The sequence below is a fragment of the Schistocerca piceifrons genome, chromosome 5, assembly GCF_021461385.2.
Source record: "Schistocerca piceifrons isolate TAMUIC-IGC-003096 chromosome 5, iqSchPice1.1, whole genome shotgun sequence".
NCBI classification, from domain to species: Eukaryota; Metazoa; Arthropoda; class Insecta; order Orthoptera; family Acrididae; genus Schistocerca; species Schistocerca piceifrons.
Genome location: NC_060142.1, coordinates 276,756,569 through 276,779,977, shown reverse-complemented (window position 1 = coordinate 276,779,977; position 23,409 = coordinate 276,756,569). Strand labels below are relative to the sequence as shown.

General features: G+C 43.6%; 1 protein-coding gene and 1 long non-coding RNA gene across 5 annotated transcripts in view; one reads left to right on the top strand and one right to left on the bottom strand.

Moving 5' to 3' along the window:
- Positions 1 to 13,990, top strand: part of LOC124799284 — a 45,519-nt gene extending 31,529 nt beyond the window's left edge. Inside the window, exons 2-3 of the long non-coding RNA XR_007017005.1 lie at positions 13,693 to 13,836; positions 13,933 to 13,990. This is a non-coding gene — a long non-coding RNA (uncharacterized LOC124799284). The remainder of the gene's footprint in view (positions 1 to 13,692; positions 13,837 to 13,932) is intronic.
- The window catches only part of LOC124799283, a 746,007-nt gene that overhangs the window by 31,945 nt on the left and 690,653 nt on the right, over positions 1 to 23,409 (bottom strand). For all 4 annotated transcript variants that reach the window (XM_047262858.1, XM_047262862.1, XM_047262859.1 and 1 more), the window contains 3 exons: positions 12,014 to 12,158; positions 5,137 to 5,232; positions 1,460 to 1,571 (listed from right to left, as the gene is read on the bottom strand). In XM_047262858.1, coding sequence (XP_047118814.1) covers positions 1,460 to 1,571; positions 5,137 to 5,232; positions 12,014 to 12,158 — 353 coding nt within the window. The remainder of the gene's footprint in view (positions 1 to 1,459; positions 1,572 to 5,136; positions 5,233 to 12,013; positions 12,159 to 23,409) is intronic.

Genomic DNA, 23,409 nt, shown 5'->3' with positions numbered 1-23,409 from the left:
ATGGAAACAAATGTGAGATGTCCTGTAAGTGAAAGTTAATGAATAATTCTTAGGAAAATTGTTTACAAATGCTATTGAAACCGTTTTGTATCATTTCTTAACATATGTTTGTTTGGAAGAAAATTCTCTCTCTCTCTCTCTCTCTCTCTCTCTCTCTCTCTCTCTCTCTCTGTCACACACACACACACACACACACACACACACCTCATTGTAAATTTTTTCTTGGGTGCATAAAATGCATAAAGAAAACAGAATATTTTACTATGGATCTCTGTGATTTTCTTAGAGAGTACAATTTATTTACACAACAGTGTTTGACATAAAAGTACAGTATCAGATTATAAGTGATCAAGAATCAATACATTATTGAGTTATAATGTATCTGTTACACAATGCCACAGTAAAACAGTTTGCACATGTACTGCAATTATTTTCAGTTGAGCTTTTATGTCTAGATAAAACACTTTAATAACAACATATTGGTTTTTGTGCATGCATGTGTTTGCAGTGAACGGAAGTCATGCATGGAGTAGTAAGTGCTCAGTAATGCAAATTATACAACAATGGATTTTAAATAAAGCATACAACACGAACTACAGGAGAAGCAAGATACAGTAGTGCAAAGTTCAGATTCTACAATAGATAATTTCAGATGTCATGCACAACTCACTTTAGTAGTTACAGATTACAACAGCATTCTGATTTACAAGTAAATACAAGAGATTCTGCAACAGCTCTTCATTAATAAAATATGCAGCAAACAAAAATCATACATACCACAGGTTTTCAGAATTTATGATAAAAATTAAGCTTTACGAAGTTGCATACTTCAATGATGATAAAAATGCCATAGTATTAAACAAATAGTGGAATGGTAGGGCACATCAGTTTCTGAAAATACATAGTGAATGCTTAATTGTGCTACTTTAGAGGGCTTAATGCACAGAACTGTAACTCAGTTATTTATTGATCAAAGAGATGTCAGGTAATCATGTCCCCTAAACTTTCGAGTTCTGAGGCTCCCTCCCATTCTAATATTAGTATCTCCATGTCTTGGTCTGTTCAGCTTGAAGCTTTCAGATCTTCGAATTTTGGATAAAGGTTCCAGAGTCCTCTCAACCACCTGAGGGACTTTAGGAGGAATAAGCCGGAGTGAGTGAGAAGCTGACTGGCTTTCAACCAGAGAATCCAGAGAACTACTGTAACCTGACTCCGAATGAGGGTTTGTTCGCTCAGCATCCAAAAAGCGACGTCCAGTACTGGAGTTGCTGACCTTATGTCTTGAAATTTTATCTAGACTAGATTTTCCTGCAGCTTCAGCATGATCGTCAGGTTCATAGAGAGGATTCATTTTGAAATGTGGGGAAGCACTTCGTGACCGTAATGATGCATGGTGAATATCTCTTTCCATAATTTGCTTTTCCAGACCATATACTGCAAAATGTGCAGTATCACTTACCTGGGATGTATTATTTCTTGGTGTTTGTTCTCTTGCCATGTGCCTACTGGGTAGCTGTGATTTTTTTTCAGGCTCTGGTGTTTTGGAATTTACGTAATAATCTCTCCCGTACCTAAAAGCAAAACACAGTATACTGAAATATTCTTTATTGTATTCTGAAAGAAGCAATAAAACATAACAGTAAATTACTTATAATCTTGAGTTCACTATGGAGAGCTTGAAAACAGCTGTTAATACGCAACAATGACCTTCTTTGCTTGATATTATAGTTACATTTATTTTCAATAGTTTCATTACAGTGTTTCTCCCTACAGCAAACATGAGAAGGAATGTTACTTGTGGACTGCTGCTGTCCTATGTAGTAATCGGATTTTTATCAATCACAGTCTGGATTTTAAAAGCACTTCTTTATTGAGGCAGCTGTTCCCTGAGCAAGCAATAAAATTTTGAAATGATGGAACTATCACCAATTGGGAACTTTGGTGACTTATCAAAGGCATTTGATTGTGTTAATCATAACATTCTATCACAGAGTTAAGATTTTATGTGTTATGTGGCTACGCACATGCCTGGCATAGTTCTTTCTTATTCAAGACACAGGAACACTGGGATATTTAAGAAATACAAGTACAGATACCACCTGCATGGGAAGAAATCACAATGACCCTTCCACAAGATTGGAACATGGGGCCATCCTGTTCTTGCTCTTTGTTCATCATCTTAAGAGTTCATTAGAATCAGAAGGCAGAATTAGACCTTTCTGCAGATGGTTCAAACATTAACATCAAGCTGAGCAAAGAAGCATCTCAAGGAAAGATAGTAAATGATACAATATGTGATCAAAAGTATCTGGACACCCCCAAAAACATATGTTTTTCATATTAAGTGCATTGTGCTGCCACATACTGCCAGGTACTCCATATGAGCAGCCTCAGTAGTCATTATACATTGTGACAGAGAGTGGGTTGCAGCGCTCCACAGAACTCACAGACTTCGAATGTGGTCACATGATTGGGTGTCACTTGTGTCATACGTCTGTATGCGAGCTTTCCACCCTCCTAAACATCCCTAGGTCCACTGTTTCCAATGTGATAGTGAAGTGGAAACGTGAAGGGACATGTATAGCACAAAACCGTACATGTCGACCTCGTCTATTGACTGACAGAGACTGCCGACAGTTGAAGAGGTTCATAATGTGTAATATGCAGACGTCTATTCAGAACATCACACAGGAATTCCAAACTGCATCAGGATCCTCTGCAGCTACTTGGACAGTTAGACTGGAGGTGAGAAAACTTGGATTTCATGGTCAAGTGGCAGCTCATAAGCCACACATCATGCCGGTAATTGCCAAATGACGCCTCGCTTGGTGTAAGGAGCATAAACATTGGATGATTGAACAGTGGAAAAACGTTGTGTGGAGTGATGAATCACGGAACGCAATGTGGCAATCCGATGGCAGGGTATGGTGAATGCCCGGTGGACTTCATCTGACAGTGTGTGTAGTGCCAACAGTAAAATTCGAAGGTGGTGGTGTTATGGTGTGGTTATGTTTTTCATGGAGGAGGCTTGCACTCCTTGTTGTTTTCTGTGGCACTATCAGAGCACAGGCCTTCATTGATGTTTTAAGCACCTTCTTGCTTCCCACAGTTGAAGAGCAATTCGGGGATGGCGATAGCATCTTTCAACACGATTGAGTACCTGTTCATAATGCACGGCCTGTGGCAAAGTGGTTAAATGACAATAACATCCTTGTAATGGACTGGCCTGCACGGAATCCTGACCTGAATCCTATAGAACACCTTTGGGATGTTTTTGAATGCTGACTCTGTGCCAGGCCTCACCAACCAACATCGATACCTCTCCTCAGTGCAGCACTCCATGAAGAATGGGCTGCCATTCTCCAAGAAACCTTCCAGCACCTGACTGAACACGTCTGCAACAGTGGAAGCTGTCATTAAGGCTAAGGGTGGGCCAACTCCGTACTGAATTCCAGCATTACCGATGTAGGGCGACAGGAACTTTTAAGTCATTTTCAGTCAGGTGTCCAGATACTTTTGATCACATAGTGGTTTTTCATAAATGGATTAGTTTCAACATAAATAAATAAAAATTGAAAAAAAAGTCCTAGCTCATTCAGTTTAGGACTGTAAAAAATATCCCACAAAAGAGAAGAAGAGAACAGAAGTTTTAGGAAAAAAAGGTATGGCATGTTGTTTATGATCTTCTGCCACATTAATAATTGTTGCGTGACTAAGTAATTTTCATAGCAGTTGGACAGTAGGAGTTTCATTGCATGGTGGGACAGGCAATAAGGAAGTTAGAATCATTGCCACAAAAGAAGGCAGCCAAGACTTTTGGGAATAATAAAAAAGCCACAACAAATTACAAAGTTGCCCTTGTAGTCATTGGAGTAATGCTATTGGCTAATGGCGGTAGCATGTCTAAGATCATTCACTTTGCATTTGTCTATTTATTGGTGCAATATAGCATAATATTCTGGAGTAATTCTGTTCAAAGAGAAGCATGAAAACTCACTTAAAAAGTTAGGATTGCTGATTTGCTATTGATCCAAGCCTCAAGTTCAGAGGAAACTGTTCCATTCAGCCAGTAAACAAAAGATAGACAAAGGGTCTTTATGTAAGCTGTAATTCAGTGTCTACTGTTGAGAAAGGTCTCCATTACCTTACAATTACTGTTCCCCATCAACTCCCTCAATAAACAGAAAAGCCTGCTGTGATACCTAGCAGACTGTCAAGATTACAATGATCTAGTGTCAGTAAGTCTGTTCACCATTGTGGTCTGGGCTCCACGTGACTCAATGTGGCTGCTTTGCACATCTGTCACAACTAATCAAGTTATGTGATTTTGTTTATATTTCTATGGCAATGGCTCAAGGTTGGTACAGTTCTAGACAAAAATGGTTTTCAGTCCGTCCTGATGACAACCTTTGGTATGGTACATGCTTGGTGGTCTCCTCACTATGGACCTATGGAACAAAAAGTATATATCTATCTATATATAGATTGGTAACAAGTGAAACCTGGGAACAGCATTGCCAGCTGTCAGGGTTCTTCTCTCGCTTGGAAATCAACTGAGCTACCCAGTGCCTCAAAGTTTTCCGACGTATCAACTGAGTACTATTTTGAGACCAGTAATGTTACTATTTAAACCACTACAGAAAGTAAAAGGAAAAATTGTACATAATACACGTTTACATATTCTCACTTCTGCAGCTTGAAGAAATAGGTGAAAATATTCTTGCAATAATGCCCAATCCTGAGACTGTTTAAGATTTTTTGCTATGTAACCAACAAGTTCTGTGACCAAAATATTCTAATTTAAGGATTGCCACAGATTTTTAAGTAGTAATTAAAACAGTGCTCTTTCCGCCTAGTAGTTCACTACAGTGTAAAGGTTCTGCTGTGCCTTTAATAAGTACAAACAGCATTTTATGTGATACACTTAACAACGAGAGGCTTTATATTTTCCACTCACCTACCATCAAGATGACACAATGATTGTCTTTCTTCTACACACTTTATCACATATCCTCCCAGGTTACAGACTTTTCCTACGGTGACATTTCCAAACACATTTGTCTCATACATTATCATAACAGCACTGATAACTGTGAAATGTGCCTACATATTATAAACTGGTGAATAATTACATACCGCTTAAAGTCAAGATCTTGTGGAGCACAGACGATATGGAGAGGTTCTGCAATGGGACGTGGCACCATATTCTCATCTTGTAGGTCTGGAAACTCCCTAAAACACAAATAAGTGGTTATTACAGTATAAATGAAAAAGAAGTTGCTCTGAAATAAAACTGACTTTTGTCACCAAGTAAATGCAGAATGAATAGGCTTACCAAATCCCCCCCCCCCCCCCCCCCCCCCCAAATGGTCTGTGGATTGCCGGTTCATAGTGTCCAACAGTCACTTTATATTTCAGTTATCAAACACATCATCATTGTCAGGTGCAGTGACGAACTAAGCTGCTTGGGGCAAGTGGCCTACCTATATACCCTGCCTCCCCATGAGCCACACACTGTGTGATTCGTGCCAGAGGGCACACATCGGCGATTGCAGAGGCAATGGAATCAGTGTCTGTGGTAATGTAAATGTAGTTTCTCTGTCCATCCTGGTCACCAGACTGTTATCTTTCCTGAGGGTCTTCTTAATTAGACCCTTTGCTTGTTGCCAAGCCTTGCTGAGATTATAGTCACAGTCCCGGTTGATGAGATTGTGTGCTACAGTCCTGGTACTTTCATATTCCATCACATGATTGCCAGACAAATGGTGCTCTGTAACTGCTAACTTGGCAGGATACATCAGCTGAGTGTACCATTGGTGTTTTTGGCATCACTCTTCAATTGTTTGCTCAATATGTCTTGTCACTCTGGCATCGAATCTGATGTATCCCAGGATTCTGCAAACCAAGGTCATCTTTGATACTTTCCAATAATGGCTGTGTTTTATTGGGTGGGAAAAGACAGTTTTTACTCTGCACTTTCTTCAGTATGCATCTTATTTTTCCTGATAGTGTGTTGGTGTATGGTATAAAGACAGTGGCTAACTCTTCCGCCATGACTTTTCTGTCTCCACGAGCTTAACTGTAACGGTGGACCAGACCTGCCTAGTCTGCCTTTCTAAGTAACTGTTTTTTCAGAAAATAGTTATGAGGTGTTCCAATTCCTGAGACAGACTCTCATCAACAGAGATGGTGCACACCACCTGTACTAGTGTTTTTAGTACCCCATTTAAATGTACAGGGTGGGAGCAACTGACTGCATGCAATTGCAGGCCAGTGTGGATTTTCTCCTGATACACATTGTGGCCCAGGGTGCCATCAGCTTTTCTCTTGACCCTGACATCCAGGAATGGTATAATTCCTTCTGCTTTGATCCTCAAAGTGACTCTGATGTTGGGATGTATGGAGTTCAGATGTGAAAGCAATTCAAGGAGTTTGTCTCTTCCTTGTGGCCAGATGATGGAACAATCATCCACATAATGGAAAAAATAGACAGGTTTCCATTTGGATGATATCAGGGCTTCTTCCTTAATATGCTTCATCTACAAATTCGCAACCACAGGCAAGACTGGGCTGCCCATTGTGACCCCTCCATTTGTTCATAGTATTCTCCATTAAATAGAAAATACATGGACACCAGGACATGCCTGTAAAGTCTGTGGTCTTCACATTAAATTTCTGACCAATAAGTTCTAGTTATTCTCACAGAGGCACCCTGGTAAATAATGAAATGACTTGTGCAAGGATTTACCCACATAAGGGTTTAATATTGTGTCAGATATTTTACCAACAAATATGTGGGACCCCCTGATGTTGCTCATTGGATACAATGAACCGGCAGTATACCCCCAGACCATTCAATCAACAAATACACCCAGAGAAACAAGAAACACTGCATTTTTCATATGATGTGGTAGTCAATCTTGGAGGTAAATGTGGATTTTGAAATCTACAGACAAGATGTGGTCATTACAAGAAAGTAGAGAGTAGCTAATACAGCACACTAAACAAACCTGTATGTTCCTACACAGAATCTTGCACTAAGTAATGGAATGTTTTGATGAAATATCTCTTGCTGACAAATTAAAATTTTGTAGTTTCTGATCTTCAGTAGCACTCTACATAGAAAGCCACACAGATGCGCTTAATAGATCACTTTGGACTCCTTTCAGTGAGCAGTGTTAGTCCTACAGTACTGACAGAGTTTTAAATGCGGTTTGCAACAGTCAAAGGAAGTTAGCGCTTGGTTGTAGCTTTGTGTATGTCCCATGTGTACAAGAGAAATCCAAAATTTTCATTTGTTATGTATAATGAATTTGATAATTAAGACACAAAAGGAATTACAGATATTGGTTGCTAATGGGCACTGGTTAAACGAATGCATCAATGCGGAAAATTGAAAATTTGTGCCAGACCGGGATATCCAATGCATGGGCGACTATTCTTTTAAACTTGAGCCACAATTCCTCTACATTTCCCTGCCCTGTGCTGAAAGCTTCCAATTCTTCATTGAGATATGACACTGATGTTTTATCTAATTTTCTGCTCCTGCAGAAGTTCAATGCCAGCCAGAACAAATGAATCTTGATGGCCAATATAGGACAGTGTCACTGCCATTGCATTGCACTCACCTAGTGAGTGTGCCACTATCTCACCACTTGACTACACTGGTCAACAGTGCCCCTCATGGTCGGTATGAATACCACCACATCTTTACCACTCGGTAATCATGTACTTTATCCAATAGCATTCGCTTTCTATCTCCTCTGTACTACTGTCTGCTCGCTGACAACTTCACTTTGATATTGGTTTTTCTCTCTGGTCTTGTTTTGGATTGTGGTCGTACTTGATCTGTTGAGAGGTCCATCGAACTTCGTTGTACCCTAGACTGCCTTGCTTTTGTTGTGTTGGATCTCCCTGTTGCTCGATTCCGGTGTGAGTTTGAGGCCCAACTGCAGGGGGTCTTCCAGCCTTGCATCATCATCATCATCATCATCATCATCATCATCATCATGTCTAGTCTGTTTGCTGATGTGTGTGCCGGTTTCCAGCAACTCGTGAATACAGCATATATCTTGCTGTTTGTTTTAGGTTCCCTTTGTACTAGGGTAATCATTACTGCCACAACCACATCATGATCACTGATACCAGTTGTGATATGAACATTGTTAAAGAGGTCAGGTCTATTTGTTGCCATTACATCCACTACATTAACAGCTTAGTGGGGTTTCCAACTATCTGTTCTAGGTAGTTTTCAGGGAAGGGATTTAGTAAAGTTTCACAGGACATCTTATCGTGCCCAGCAGAAATAGAACTGTAATTTTTCCAACTGATCGTTGGATTATTAAAATCTCCACCAATGATTACAGTATGATTGGGGAACTTACGTACAAGTGAACTGAGATGTTCTCTGAAGTTTTTGAATACATTAGGAGATGAGTCTGGTGTGCGACAGAAGGATCCAATTACAATTCATGACCACTCGTCACACTGAGTCTTGCCCGTACAATCTCTCATGAAGCTTCAATATCTACTATCTCGATTGATTTGAGTTTCTCGTCGACTGCAACAAATATGCCACCTCCATTTCCCATTTGTCTATACTTTCGATATACACTCAAATTTCCCCCCAAAATTTCATTGCTATCAATTTCAGGTTTCAACCAGCTTTTTGTACCTAATATTATGTGAGCTTCACTGATTTTCAGGAGTGTTTTGAACTCTGGTATTTTGTTTCAAATGGTTCAAATGGCTCTGAGCACTATGGGACTTAACATCTGAGGTCATCAGTCCCCTAGAACTTAGGACTACTTAAACCTAACTAACCTAAGGACATCACACACATCCATGCCCGAGGCACGATTCAAACCTGCGACCGTAGCGCGGTTCCAGACTGAGGCGCCTAGAACCGCTCGGTCACTCCAGCTGGCTTGTTTCAAATGCTTCGACAGTTAACCGCTAGGATATTAAAACTCTCTCCTGTAGGAGGCATTTCTTATAATCTTACACCAATATTTCTGGGCCTCCTACAGATATCATTATGTAGAATGGATGCAATGTTGGTTAATCCAAAAAACCCTTGTGCGCACCCCACATACAGACAGCTACCTGGACAGCAGTCTCTGATGTGTAGTGTGCACCTGACCCATTTAGTGGCACTCTATAGATCTCAAACCTATGGCACAAGTCCAGGAAGTTGCAGCCTAGCTTGTCACAGAACTTCTGAAGTCTCTGGCTCAGCTCTCAACTCAGAACCAAGGGGTCTCAATCAGTTCTGGGGACAATGCTGCAAATTGTGAGCTTCGCTGAAAGTCCACATGCAAGGCTGGCCTTCTCAACCTTCCCTGCCAGTCTGTGGAATGGTCCAAGTATGACCTCGGAGCCCAGGTGGCAGGCATAATTTGTTCCAACATGCTTCACAATCTGTAGTTGCTTCCATCCTGTTCCCTCAAGGGTTGTTGGAATAGCCTCTTCAAGATACTGAAAGAGGCCCCCAGACATACACACTGAGTGCTCCTGGTGCCCTTTCATATCCCTTGCTGCCATGTCCCTAAGGGGTATCATCATTCACCATTCGTTTCAACTGACGGTGATTAATAAACCCATACCCTTCCTTGTCCCCGGACACATTGTACAGGTAACCTAGATCTACCGCTGAAATGACACTAGTAGTCAAGTGGATGAGTAATGATAGACCCCATACTTTCTGCAGAGGAGACAAGACCCACAGGAGAGAATAGTACTTGAGGTACCTTGGTACTAGTACCTCAGGTTCATGACCCTTGGTAACTCTTCTGACACACTAATTCAAAGCAGCTGCCTATCATTTGACAGTAGTCAGGGAAATTTACAGCTGGTTATAAACATCAACCAACTTATCCTGTGTTCGAAAACGGCATTTACTGTGGGGCTGCATTTTGGCTGGTGCAATGTATTACAGGACAGTGAACAAATACCTTTAAACTGAGCCTGCTGATTATCTTTTCTATGTGTTGAGCTAAAGAATAACTAATTCCCTTTAAGAATTGAAGCAAATACACAAGATTAAGACAACAGAAAAACCTGTGGCAAAATTATTAATTTCATAAAACATTTTGAGGTTAATTAAAGTAATTAACAAATTCAAAATATAGAGTTAATTTACAGTAAATTTTGATAATATATACGTCTCTTTAAGGGAAAATTAAATGTAAGACAATATGTTAGTGATAATCATAACTAAATCACAAATGCCAATTTACTAAAAATTAGATTATGCAAAGAAGAATGGTAACTTCAGAAAATTTTCAAAAATGCACATTTATTTGCATTGACATACAATGAAATTCAGGATGATCTTTTCTTTGGCAGTAACTGTGAATCACAAAACTATGATTTGATACGAAATAAGTTATCCAAAAACACTCATACCAGTAACTTATGAAAATATAGTTTTGTAAATGCCAGAAAATTTTCAAAAATTACCTGTTTCTCACATAATGAAGCAATGAAATTAGAAAACATCTGGTTATCTGATTGTTTTCTCAGAATTTCATGCTGAATTTAATGCTCCCCATGTTTTTAGCAACATTAGATTATCAGAAACTATTCCACCAAGTGTGCAAGATACATGAGACTGGCGACTTACGCTCAGACTTCAAGAATACTATAATATTTCCAGTTCTGAAAAGACAGGTGCTGACAGATGTGAGTATTATCGAACTATCAGATTAATAAGTTATGGTTGTGCAATATTGACACCAATTTTAAGCTCCATACAAATGTAGGAACATATGAGGCAGTACTCAACAATTTATTTTAGAAGTTAAAAACACGGTAATTCTATGTTTGCAGCATCAGTAGCAACAGTTAAACCTTTTGACAATGGTCACTGGACTATAGGTTTTGAAATTCTGAAGACATTGGGTCTTAAAGAACATGGACATGAATGTTATTCAGAACTTGAACAGAAACCAGAGTGCAGTTATGAGAGTTAAAAGATGTGAAAGGGAAGCAGTAGTGGAGAAAAGAGTGAGATAGAGCTGTAGCCGCTCTCCAATGTTATTCAATTTGTGCACTGAGCAGGCAGTAAAGGGAAACAAGGAGAAGTTTGGAAGGATAATTTAAATTCAGGGAGAAGAAATAAAAATTTTGAGCTTTGTCAATGACTTGAAACAGCAGCTGAATGAAGTGCTTAGTGTCTTGAAAAGACGTTACAAAATGAACATCAATAAAAGTAAAATAAAAGTAATAAAATGTAATCAAATCAAGTGGTGCTGATAGAAGTAGATTACGAAATGAGACCCCCAATAGCAGATGATGAGTTTTGCTATTTGGGCAGTGAAATAACTGGTGATGTCTAAACAGTGCTAATATAAAATGCGGACTGGCAATAACATTTCGGAAAATGAGAAATTTGTTGAGATCAAATGTAAATTTAAGTCTCAGGAAATCTTTTCTGAAGCTATTTGTCCACCATGTAGCCTTGTACGGAAGTGAGACATTAATGATAGACAGTTCAGAGAAGCTTTTAAAAGTGGTGCTGCATAAGAATGCTGAAGATTAGATGGGTAAATCAAGCAACTAATGAAAAGGTGCTTCATCAAATTCAAGAGAAAAAAAATTATGGCACCAGTTGAGTAAAAGAAGGGATTAGTTGGTGGGACACATCCTGATGCATGAAGGAAATATCAATTTGGTAATGGAGAGGAATGTTGGGGCCAAGGAACTGTAGAAAGAATACAGTAAGCAGGTTCAAATGGATGTAGGTTGCAGTAGTTATTCAGAGGTGAAGAGGCTTGCACAGACTGGAGAGCATAGAGAGCTGCATCAAAATAGTCTTTTGACTGAAGACCACAACAACAATGGCAACATAGTGGCATTGCACTACCTTTCAACAAACTCTGACACTCTGGGAACATTTTATATTGACATATAGATTACTATAGGCATTGTCAGTGTCTAGTTTCTGATTGCCATAGACACACCCATTAGAAGTACAGACAAAAAATTACGACTTCACTAACAGTATACTCACACAGATGCCTCACTGCTACTGCTCTGGCTGCTTGAGAGCTTCATTCTGTTGCTGAGTCGTTTTGAAATGTTTTCTGGTGAGTATGGATTATTTGGCAAAGGTGGAGCAGTTTCCCATTTCTTGTGTTCCCTTTCTGCAATTGTACCTGTGCATAACAGAAGGAGTTCAATACCATGCATGTAGTTAAAACAAAAGTAAGTTTCCCTGTTTAATTACATAGCAATGTTTGACTGGAGGATACTATAATTTTCATATTAACTAGTTTCTTGTCCTACTGACAGCTGTTATTTGACATTAACGACCGATCAGTGTAGTTTTTGCACAATAATGTATGCTTCATGTCATAGGTACTACAGGGAATATTCTTCTTACCTTACTGTATCAACATGTTATCCATCATCTATTCATCGTTTCAGAAGACAAAGAAATGTGTAGGATACAGACGATTTTTCTATCACATCTACAAGTAGCAAACTTTGTATTGTGGGCATACACAGCTCTATAAGTGTAACATGATGAAAAAGACCACTTCAGCTACACAATAAATGTTTGTGATCCAACTAGTTTCACAGTGCTACACCCACACCTTCATGGATAAATTTGTATATAAACAAGAGCAAAATGAATAAATATCCCATATCAGTTAAAATGTAGCTGAACTGTACATGAAGCTATATAGGAAAAATTATGTACTCAAATTTATTTCGTAATTTATTTTGTAATTTATTTCAAATGATAAATGACCCAACATTCTTTTTTCAGTCATGATGAAATTATTCACCATCACGAGGTTGGTAGTCCAATTTAAAATAGAGCAGAATGCAGGGAACATCATTCTGATATAGGAAGTCTAGGATAAGAATCTAGAATAAGAATGAAATGGTAGACCAGATGGATATAAAAGATAAAAAATGATATGTGTAGGTGGTGAAAGCTATTCACCCTGGCAAGGTAGAATAAATCTCATAAAGCAGAGTCTGTACGACTGTGTGACAGGTAACAATGGTGCAGTCTGGATAAAATGTTGCTTACAAAATACACCATACTCTAGATAAAAGAAGGACTGAAGAAAGGAATACTTAAAACCTTGTATACACTTACAGAAAGGGTAACATTGTCACAACAACATGAGGTCTCAGCTCATTCATCTAGGTGGTCACTGCGGACATCATGGTGTCTTGGCAATGTTACCCTTTTTATATGTCCGTATTAGACTTCAAGTTTTCCTTACTCTGGTCTTTCTTTTATTTAGATGATGGTGTATTCTGTAAGCAGCATTTTATCTAGACTAGACCACTGTTATGTGTCACGTGGTCATGCAGGCTCTGCTTTATCAGATTTATTTTACCTTATCAGATAAACACGTTTCATCACCTACACATCATTTGTTTTATATTTTCAGTCCATCTGGTTTTACTGCTTTATCATTATTCTAGTTTCCTGTATCGAAATGATGTTCCTTGCATTATACCTTTCCCCAGTCTTTGTTTTAGCTAGCTGGTGTATTTTATAAGCAGCATTTTACCTAAACTTGACCTTCATTAACTATTGTACAATCACACAAGCTCTGCTATATGTAATTTTTTTTTACCTTGCCATGTGGATATAGCTTGCACCACCTACACATATTTGTTTTGTCTTTTATATCCATATAGTTTACCACTTTATTCTTATTCTAGATTTCAATCGGGATGATGTGCTCTGCATTCTGCCATATTTTAAATTGACAACCAATCTCTTGAGGACTGAACATTTTCATCACAACTGGACAAGAATGTTGGCTCATCTACTGGTTATTGTATGATATAAGTTATGAAATGAATGTGAGTACATAATTTCTCCTATAGAGCTCTAAGTAAGTTCAACTATATTTTAACCAAAACAGGGTATTTATTTATTTTACTCTTCTTTATACACAGATGTATCCCGGAAGATGTAGCTGTAACATTGCAAAACTAGTTGTATCATAAATAAAGGCTTACCATACAGCTGAAGCACTCTTTTTCATCATGGTACATTTACATGTGTTCTCTGCAAACCAGGGTAAGACAGTGTACCAGTGTCACCCCTCTCCCCCCTCCATGTTTCCTATTTCATTTGCAGATGGTGTGTGAGATGGTTGTCAGTAACTCTTCGCAGACATTGTTTGGAATGTATGATGTCGGAATTTTGTCAGTGAGGCTCTCCACAATGCAAAAAGTTTTCTTGCAACATATCCCACTGCAGTCAACTGATCATTTCTGTGATAATGAAATGAATGCCAAGGTGGGAGTTGGCTGAGTGTGTGTTCTGTCATCAGGGAATTAGAAACCTAAAATGCTTAAATCACATGGGTGACCATTTGCAAAAAAAGAAATTAAATCAAGTGTCACAGGAAAACAACAAAATGTGTCTTCTCTTTACCTGCTCATTGGTGATGAAATAGGGAAACTTACTTTTGTACTTACGCATATCGCTGATAGTCACAAAGTAACCCAAATTTCCACATGCAAAAACAAACAGAACGTGAAAGAGACAAACATTAATTACTTAAAAATTGCCTTCGTGCTGTTTTAAGTATGCATTTACATTCCACATATAGCTCAGAATTTTAATCAAGGACAAGAAAAGTGAATACACACATTGAAGAATTAGAAAACCAAGACAGCACATTGAGTTAAAAATCAAAAAGTGTATCGGAAGAATGTGCAAACAGAAAACCAAAGGCAATATTGTAAACAGACGTGCACAAACATTTTAAGCAGTGCATCAGCAAATAGCAGTTTAATATTGCTAAAATTTTAAATATTTAACTCATAAAAGTTCTTTTGGTTAAATATTTAAAAGTTAATGTAGATGAGTAGGAAAAACAAACCCGAAATGTTTGCATACATCATTAGTTGCGAGCTGCTTGACACAGTCACGTCGATTAAATGTCCAGGTGTAAGTAACACTGCAAAGTGGTATGAAATGTTATGAGCATGTAAGCATTGCAGTAGGGAAGGCAAATGGTTGACTTTGGTTTATTGGAAGAATTTCAGGAAAGTGTGGTTCATCTGCGAAGGAGACCACATACAGGACACTAGTGCAACCTGTTCTTGAGTACTGCTTGAGAGTTTGGGATCTGCACAAGGTCAAATGGGGGAGGACATACAGGAAATTCAGAAGCAGACTGCTAGATTTGTTACCAGTAGGTTTTAACAATATGCAAGTTTTATGGAGATGATTCAGGAATTCAAGTGGGAGTCCCTAGAGGGAAGTTCACGTTCTTTTCTAGGAATACTACTGAGAAAATTTAGAGAAGCAGCATTTGAAGCTGACAGCAGAATGATCCTATTGCCACCAACATACTTTTTGCATACGGACTATGAAGATAAGATATGAGAAACTAGGGCTCATATGGAGATAAATAGTCATTTTCTCTCATTCTATCTGCAAGTGGAACGGCGAAGGAAACAAGTAATAGTTGTACAGGGTATCCTCTGCCACACACAGCATGGTGACTTGCAGAGTATGTGTGTAGATGGAGAAGGAACATAATTCCTCCAAACCTGTGTGGGAGGATTAATCCAGAAGCCTCCATCACCAGGGTTATGATAAAAGTGCTTGTAAGCCCAAGCAATATTATGTACTCTAATACTTTTTCATTAATTGGTTACTGTTTACTTTATAAAGAATTTTCTGTGAAATGAAGGACAGTCTGACCAGTGCACTCCCTTCACTGTTTCATTATTTGTATTCTGTGCTTTTCCTTCAATTATTTATTACATTGATGAATGATAATTCCTCTTGTAGTTGTCATCCACACATTAAATTTTTTTGTCATTTTATAGAGGCTTCAATTCCAAAAGTTAAAATTTTTTCAACTGTTTCGTCAAATGATTTGTTGAACCATAGACTGATGAGTAACTGTATTAAAGACAGTTACTTAGTAGTGTGTAGCTGCCCCTTTCACCCTCGTGATGGCAGTGGCACACAGTGACATGGGCTCAGTGAGACATCAGAAGCTTTGGGGGGAGGGTGCACTGTGATTCATGATCACTCAAATGCTGGCCATAACTCTTAGATATTGGTCAGAGCTGGGTCCAAGACACGCACATATTGCTCGATGGTGTTGCATATGTGTACAATAGAATGGCAGTGATTAATTCTTCTTAGGAAATTAGCTAAAAAGATATTAATTTCAGAGCAATATTTTAGTAAGCTTATTATTTGTCATCTTCTGGGAAAGTGTCTATGTTCTATTGGATGGATGCTGTTATTTACATGTTCAGTGTTGTGTCTTTAATCTCCTGGAGTTACACCAGGTTGGTCAATTGCAAGTGCATTGAAGTGAGATTAGCAAATGGTGGTGACAGAGGTGCTGAGGAAGTGGCTGCAAATCAGGGCCACCAGTCCGTCCAATTTATTGCTAGTCTTATTTTCAGAGACATACTAGACTCCATAAAAGATCCCTTAGGACTAAGAACATTACATGCACGGCATCAGGTGTAACTGTGACTGTCAGAACATTGGCCAAAGGCAATGTTGCATCTCACGAAGATGTGTGGAACTTGTGCTGGATATCTGTCTTAAGTAAGCTGAAAGAAAAGTCAGCCATATTGAAACACAGCATCATCTAGGGACGTTCGACTTTGAAGCAGCAATAGAAATTAAGAATACCTGAAAATTTACTGAAAAGAGACAGTGGCTTCCATTCCAGCTCCACTTGGAAGGAAGTAATACAAAAAATTTGTCAAGAGAGTTCCCTGGTTAGGGTGGCAGCATGGACTGTGGCACTTGGACTCAACTTGCGAATATCCCCTCATCCCCCTGCCCACCTCCACATATGCAAGAGACTCATTTCTAAGTGCTCAGAACAGGCCTCTCTAGTGTAACTATGGTAAATGAAATACATGATCCTGAACATATAAATAACAGCATCCGACATGACCTACATGCGTCACCATAAGATGGAAAGTAAGGAATTTGTTGAAACATCACTTCAAAATGAAAATATTACTAGAATGATTTCCTAAGGAGAACTCATCAGTTCAGTTCAATGAGAAAGCTTGCATTCACAAATAAGATTGCAATCAGGTGAACTAGGTGGTGGTTGTTGGGATGTTTAAGGGGGACTAAACAGCTAAGGTCATCAGTCCCCCATTCCAAAAAAAAGGCGAGACAGAAATGCACGAAGCAGGTAAAACCCCAAGGGGAAGGAGACTCCCCCCCAGGCCCTAAAAGAACACAAATGCGGTAACGAACACTACAGACACGAAGACACCAGACAAAAGGAAACAGAACAAAAGAAGATGACGGGAGACTGGTTGACTGACCACGACAACAAAAAAGGGAAAGAGTCAACCAACCGACTACACACTAAAATCTGCAACCAAATATGAGAGACTCGAGGACAAGAGACACACAAAGGGAAAGGTGCAGGACCACTCTAAATGGAACCATAAAAAGGACTAGCACGGATAAAATGTAAAACACTGTCAGCCATGGAGGCATCGTCGCATAAAATCAAAGGCAAGGTGCCCGGGAGATTAAAAGACTGCCGAAGGGTGCGCAGTCGGGGACACTCCAATAAAACGTGGGCGACCGTCAGCCGGGACCCACACCGACACAGGGGGGATCCTCCTGGCGCAAAAGATGGCCGTGCGTCAGGTATGTATGGCCGATGCGGAGCCGACACAGGATAACAGACTCCCTGCGAGAAGACCGCAGGGAGGAGCGCCACACATCGGTCGTCTCCTTGACGGCCCGCAGTTTATTCTGGGCTGTCATGCCATGCCACTCAACAGACCACACCCCAAGCACCTTACGGCGCAACACCAGCTGCAGGTCGCGAGCTGTGAGGCCAACCTCCAAAGCTGGGGCGTCGATCGCCCCTTTGGCCAGCCTGTCAACACGTTCGTTCCCCGGGATGCCAACGTGACCTGGCGTCCAAACCAAGACCACCGAACGACCAGAGCGGGCAATGGCGGAAACAGACTTTTGAATAGAGGACACCAGAGGAGAAGAGGGATAGCAGCGGTCGATGGCCTGAAGGCTGCTCAGGGAGTCACTGCAGATGACGATGGACCTACCTGAGCAGAAACGCATATGCTCAAGAGCGCGCAATATGGCCACCAGCTCTGCAGTAAAAATACTGCAGCCAGCCGGCAAGGAGCGCTGCTCAACATGGGCAGCGTGAGCAAAAGCGTAGGCAGTGCGACCATCAACCAGGGAACCATCCATGTAGACAGGCTCACAGTCCGAAAATGAGGCGAGGAGCGCAAGAAAACGGCGACGGAGGGCCACAGGCGGAACCGAGTCCTTGGGTCCCTGTGCCAAGTCCAGACGGACGGACGGACGGACGGCCGGGACAAACACCAGGGAGGCGTAGGTGCACGAACCCGGAAGGGAGGCAGAAGAGGGAATGACCCCAGTTCTGACAGCAGGGACCGGACGTGGACAGCTACGGAAAGCCCAGACCTAGGTCGCCGTTCGGGCAGATGGAGGACCACGGCAGGGAAAAGCAGGCGACGATTGGGATGGCCTGGCGAGCAATGCACGTGGACAGCATAGTCGGCGAGCAGACGATGGCGGCGAATCCGCAGCGGGGGAACCCCGGCCTCCACCAGTAGACTATCCACGGGGCTAGTGTGAAAAGCGCCAGTGGCAAGCCGAACCCCACAGTGGTGTATGGGGTCTAACAACTTCAACACTGAGGGTGACGCAGACCCATATGCCAGGCTCCCATAATCAAGCCGGGACTGCACAAGGGCTCTGTACAATCGCAGCAGCGTGCAGCGATCTGCACCCCAAGAAGTGTGGCTAAGGCAGCGGAGGGCGTTGAGGTGCCGCCAGCATTTTTGCTTCAGCTGAGTAACATGAGGAACCCATGTGAGCCGGGCATCAAACACGAGTCCCAAGAAGCGGCAAGTGTCCACCTCTTCAAGCAGGTGGCCGTCGAGGTAAAGTTCAGGATGAGGGTGGACTGTCCAACGCCTGCAGAAGTGCATAACTCGAGTCTTGGGTGCAGAGAACTGAAAACCATGAGTCAGAGCCCATGATGCTGCCTTGCGAACGGCGACTTGCAGCCTGCGGTCGGCGACTCCCGTAGTCGTGGAGCTAAATGAGATGCAGAAGTCGTCGGCATACAAAGAAGGAGACACCGACGGCCCCACTGCTGCAGCCAGACCATTAATGGCCACTAGAAATAAGGAGACGCTCAACACTGAGCCCTGTGGGACCCCATTTTCCTGTATATAAGATGAACTAGAGGTGGCACCAACTTGCACCCGGAAAGAGCGGCGCAATAAAAAGCTTTGAAGAAAAGCCGGGAGCCGACCATGAAGACCCCACTCATGCAACGTGGCGAGGATGTGATGCCTCCATGTGGTGTCATACGCCTTCCGCAGATCGAAAAATACAGCAACGAGGTGCTGACGTCGGGCAAAGGCCATACGGACAGCAGATTCCAGCCGCACCAAATTGTCCACTGCAGACCGGCCCCGACGGAAGCCACCCTGGGATGGAGCGAGGAGACCGCGCGACTCAAGGACCCAATACGTTCGAGCAATTTGCACAAAACGTTGGTGAGGGTAATGGGACGATAGCTGTCCACCACCAGTGGGCCCGCACCGGGCTTCAAGATGGGGACAATAACACCCTCTCGCCATTGCGACGGGAACACGCCTTCGCTCCAAATGCGATTAAATATCGCGAGAATGTGTCTCTGGCAGTCCCTGGAGAGATGCTTCAGCATCTGCGCGTGGATGCAGTCTGGGCCTGGTGCTGTATCAGGGCAATCGGCGAGGGCAGCGAGGAATTCCCTCTCGCTGAAAGGAGCATTGTATGTTTCAGAACGACGCGTGTAGAATGAGAATGGCGTCCACTCGGCTCGCTCCTTTAGAGAGCGAAAGGCAGGGGGATAAGATGCAGTCGCAGAGCTCTGAGCAAAGTGCGCGGCAAGCCGTTCAGCAATGGTGGCAGCGTCCGTGCAGACAGCGCCGTCCAAGGAGAGCCCAGGGACACCCATAGGGGTCTGGTATCCATAAATCCGCCGGATCCGGGACCACCCGAGTGAGGGGGAGACATGGGAGCCCAAGGATGAGACATACCTCTCCCAGCACTCCTGCTTACGCCGTGCAATAAGACGATGGGCCAAGGCACGGAGCCTCTTAAAGGCGATGAGGGTCTCAAGAGACAGGTGCCGCCTATGACGCTGGAGAGCCCGCTGACGGTCGCGAATAGCCTCAGCAATCTCCAGCGACCACCAGGGTACAGCCTTCCTCCGAGGGAGGCCAGAAGATCGGGGGATGGCAGCCTCGGCCGCTGAAATGATGGACGTGGTTAAAACACGGACCACCTCGTCAATGTCACCCTGTGGGGGAGACTCAATGGTTGCAGCAGAAGTAAAAGCCGGCCAGTCTGCCCTGTGGAGAGCCCAGCGGGGCAGGCGCCCAGAAGAACGACACTGGGGTAGTGACAAATAGATGGGAAAATGGTCACTACCGCACAGGTCAGGGTACACCCTCCAGTGGAGGGATGGGACAAGTCCGGGGCTGCAAAGAGAGAGATCGATGGCCGAGAACGAGCCATGGGCAACACTGAAATGCGTGGGAGCACCGGTGTTCAAGAGGCTAAGGTCGAGCTGAGCCAACAAATGCTCCACGGCCCGACCGCGGTCATCAGAGACAGTCCCACCCCAGAGAGGGTTGTGGGCATTGAAATCGCCCAGAAGCAGCAATGGTGGCGGGAGTTGAGCCAGCAGCGCAGCTAAGACATGTCGGGGGAGCTCCCCATCCGGAGGAATGTAAACAGAGCAAACAGTAATAGCCGGCGAGAGCTCAACCCTGGCAGCAACTGCCTCTAAAGGCGTCTGAAGGGGTACTGGCGAGCTACAGACAGAGTGGTGAACAAAGAGGCAAACCCCACCTGACGCTCGTTGACAGGCAGCATGGTTCTTATAGTATCCCCGATAACCGCGAAGGGCGGGGGTCCGCAGGGCAGGAAACCAAGTTTCCTGCAGAGCAATGCAGAGAACAGGGGAATCACTCAGAAGCATCCGGAGCTCAGGCAGGTGGCGGAAATAACCACCGCAGTTCCATTGGAGAATGGAAGCAGGAAGGGACTGGGAGGGCGTGAATGCGACTAAGAGGCAGACAGCGCTTCAGAGCCAACTGCTGCCACCGCGGGAGAGTCAGCTGAGTCCATAGGAGAGGCCCCCAAGGGTTCCGTGAGGGCGAGATCCGCGGCAGAGGCGAGAATCTCCACCTCATCCCCGGAGCCAGGACTATGTACAGTAGGCGGTGCTGAAACCGCCGGAACATCCTTCTTCTTGGACACATGCCGTTCCTTCTTCTCACGTCGGCCCTTAGGGTGAGAGGGCTGGGAGAGCTTCTCTGAAGGAGCGTCGGAGGCTGACGACGACGCAGAAGCCCTACGACCAGCAGGTAGCGGAACCTTCAGCCACTGGCTGACATCTGGCTGGGAAGGAGAAGAAACGGAGGAAGGGAGAGCCCCGAGGGACCCCTTCCGCGAGAGAGGAACTGGCGGAGGCAAAGCCGGCGGAGAGGGAGGGGGAGGGATCGAGCCTCCCGGTTGTGGAGCAGATGTCACTCCCGACGTAAGCGTGGGGGGAGCGACAGAAGAGGGTTTGCCCCCAACTGCTAAGGGGGCAACAGAGGAAGGTTTGCCCCCAGACACGAGGGAGGCAGACAGAGATACACGGCCCCGAGGGCCCACTGAAGGCGGCACAGATGAGGCGACAACCGTCGCTCGCGTGGGCGACGAGAACGTGGCTGCAGCATAAGATGGTCGAATGGAAGCAGGATACAACCTTTCATATTTCAGTTTTGCCTCTCGATAAGTAAGCCGGTCCAGGGTCTTAAATTCCATGATCTTCCGCTCCTTATGAAGAACGGGGCAATCCGGCGAGCATGGAGAGTGGTGCTCCCCACAGTTGACACATACAGGCGGAGGCGCACATGGAGAATCAGGATGAGAGGGGCGTCCTCAATCTCGACATGTAGCGCTGGATGGGCAACGGGAGGACATATGCCCAAACTTCCAGCACTGGAAGCACCGCATCGGGGGAGGGACGTATGGCTTCATGTCGCAACGGTAAACCATCACCTTGACCTTCTCGGGCAAGACATCACCCTCGAAGGCCAAGATAAAGGCACCAGTGGCCACCCTGTTAGTCTTGGGTCCTCTATGTACACAACGGACAAAATGTACACCACGTCGTTCCAAGTCGGCTCTCAGCTCGTCATCAGATTGTAACAAGAGGTCACGATGGTAAATAATCCCCTGGACCATATTTAAGCTACTGTGGGGAGTGACGGTAACAGGGACGTCACCCAGCTTATCGCACAAGAGCAATGCTCGTGACTGGGCTGGGGAGGACGTCTTGAGGAGGATGGACCCAGTCCTCATTTTAGACAACCCCACCACTTCCCCAAACTTATCCTCCAGGTGTTCCACAAAAAACAGAGGCTTCGTCATAAGAAAGGAGTCACCATCAGTCCTGCTGCAGACAAGGTATTGCGGTACGTAAGGCTCCCGCTTGGCACCAGATCGGCGTCCCTCCCATGGCGCAGCCAACGAGGGGAATGACTGAGGGTCATATTGTGCAGCATCAAAGTCTACTCTACCACGCTTAGAGACGCTGGTGGCCATGCGACCACCAGCTTGGTGTGATTTATTGCGCTTCATTGCGCCACATCCGCCCAGATGCCACCTACTCCGAACGAGGGCTCTCCCCAAGGGCGCTACCCAGCCAAAGCAACGGGTACCTGGCCGATATCCCGTTGCCTGGAGTCCCCGTGCCCCAGACAAGATGGGCACATACTCCTTGGCATGCATGGGGAGGAAACAGCTCTGGCATCTGTAGTGCGATCCCTGCGTGGTCAGGGGGCTACCACCAAGAGGGTACATGACGACCCCACCACAACGGACTGGCTACCGTGCTGGATTTTAGGTGTTGGAAGGGTCCACAGTTGTCGTAGGCGCTAAGAAGAAGAGTGCGCACAAGGCGAGAAGGAGACAACCCAGAAGGTGTTGGGCGTAGTCCCCCCCCACACAACAATAGGTAACATGCAAAATGGTGGAGCATGATGGACCAATAGAAAAACACCACGTAAGGTGTCCTTCCCCAAATGGCACACACTAACAACGGAAATTTGGAAAAAAAAAGGAGGTCAAACCCAAGAGGGGACCATCACAGAAGGCCGAAACGTTTGAGACTCCTTTTAGTCGCCTCTTACGACAGGCAGGAATACTGCGGGCCTATTCTTACCCCCGAACCTGCAGGGGGTTCAGGTGAACTAGGAGGTCACACTATCATCCTCATATCTTTTGAGTACCTCAAATCTGTATGACAGAATTTTGGAGCAGTTGTCTGAAGACATTGTAGGTCATCTGCATGGTGTTGTAGGTGA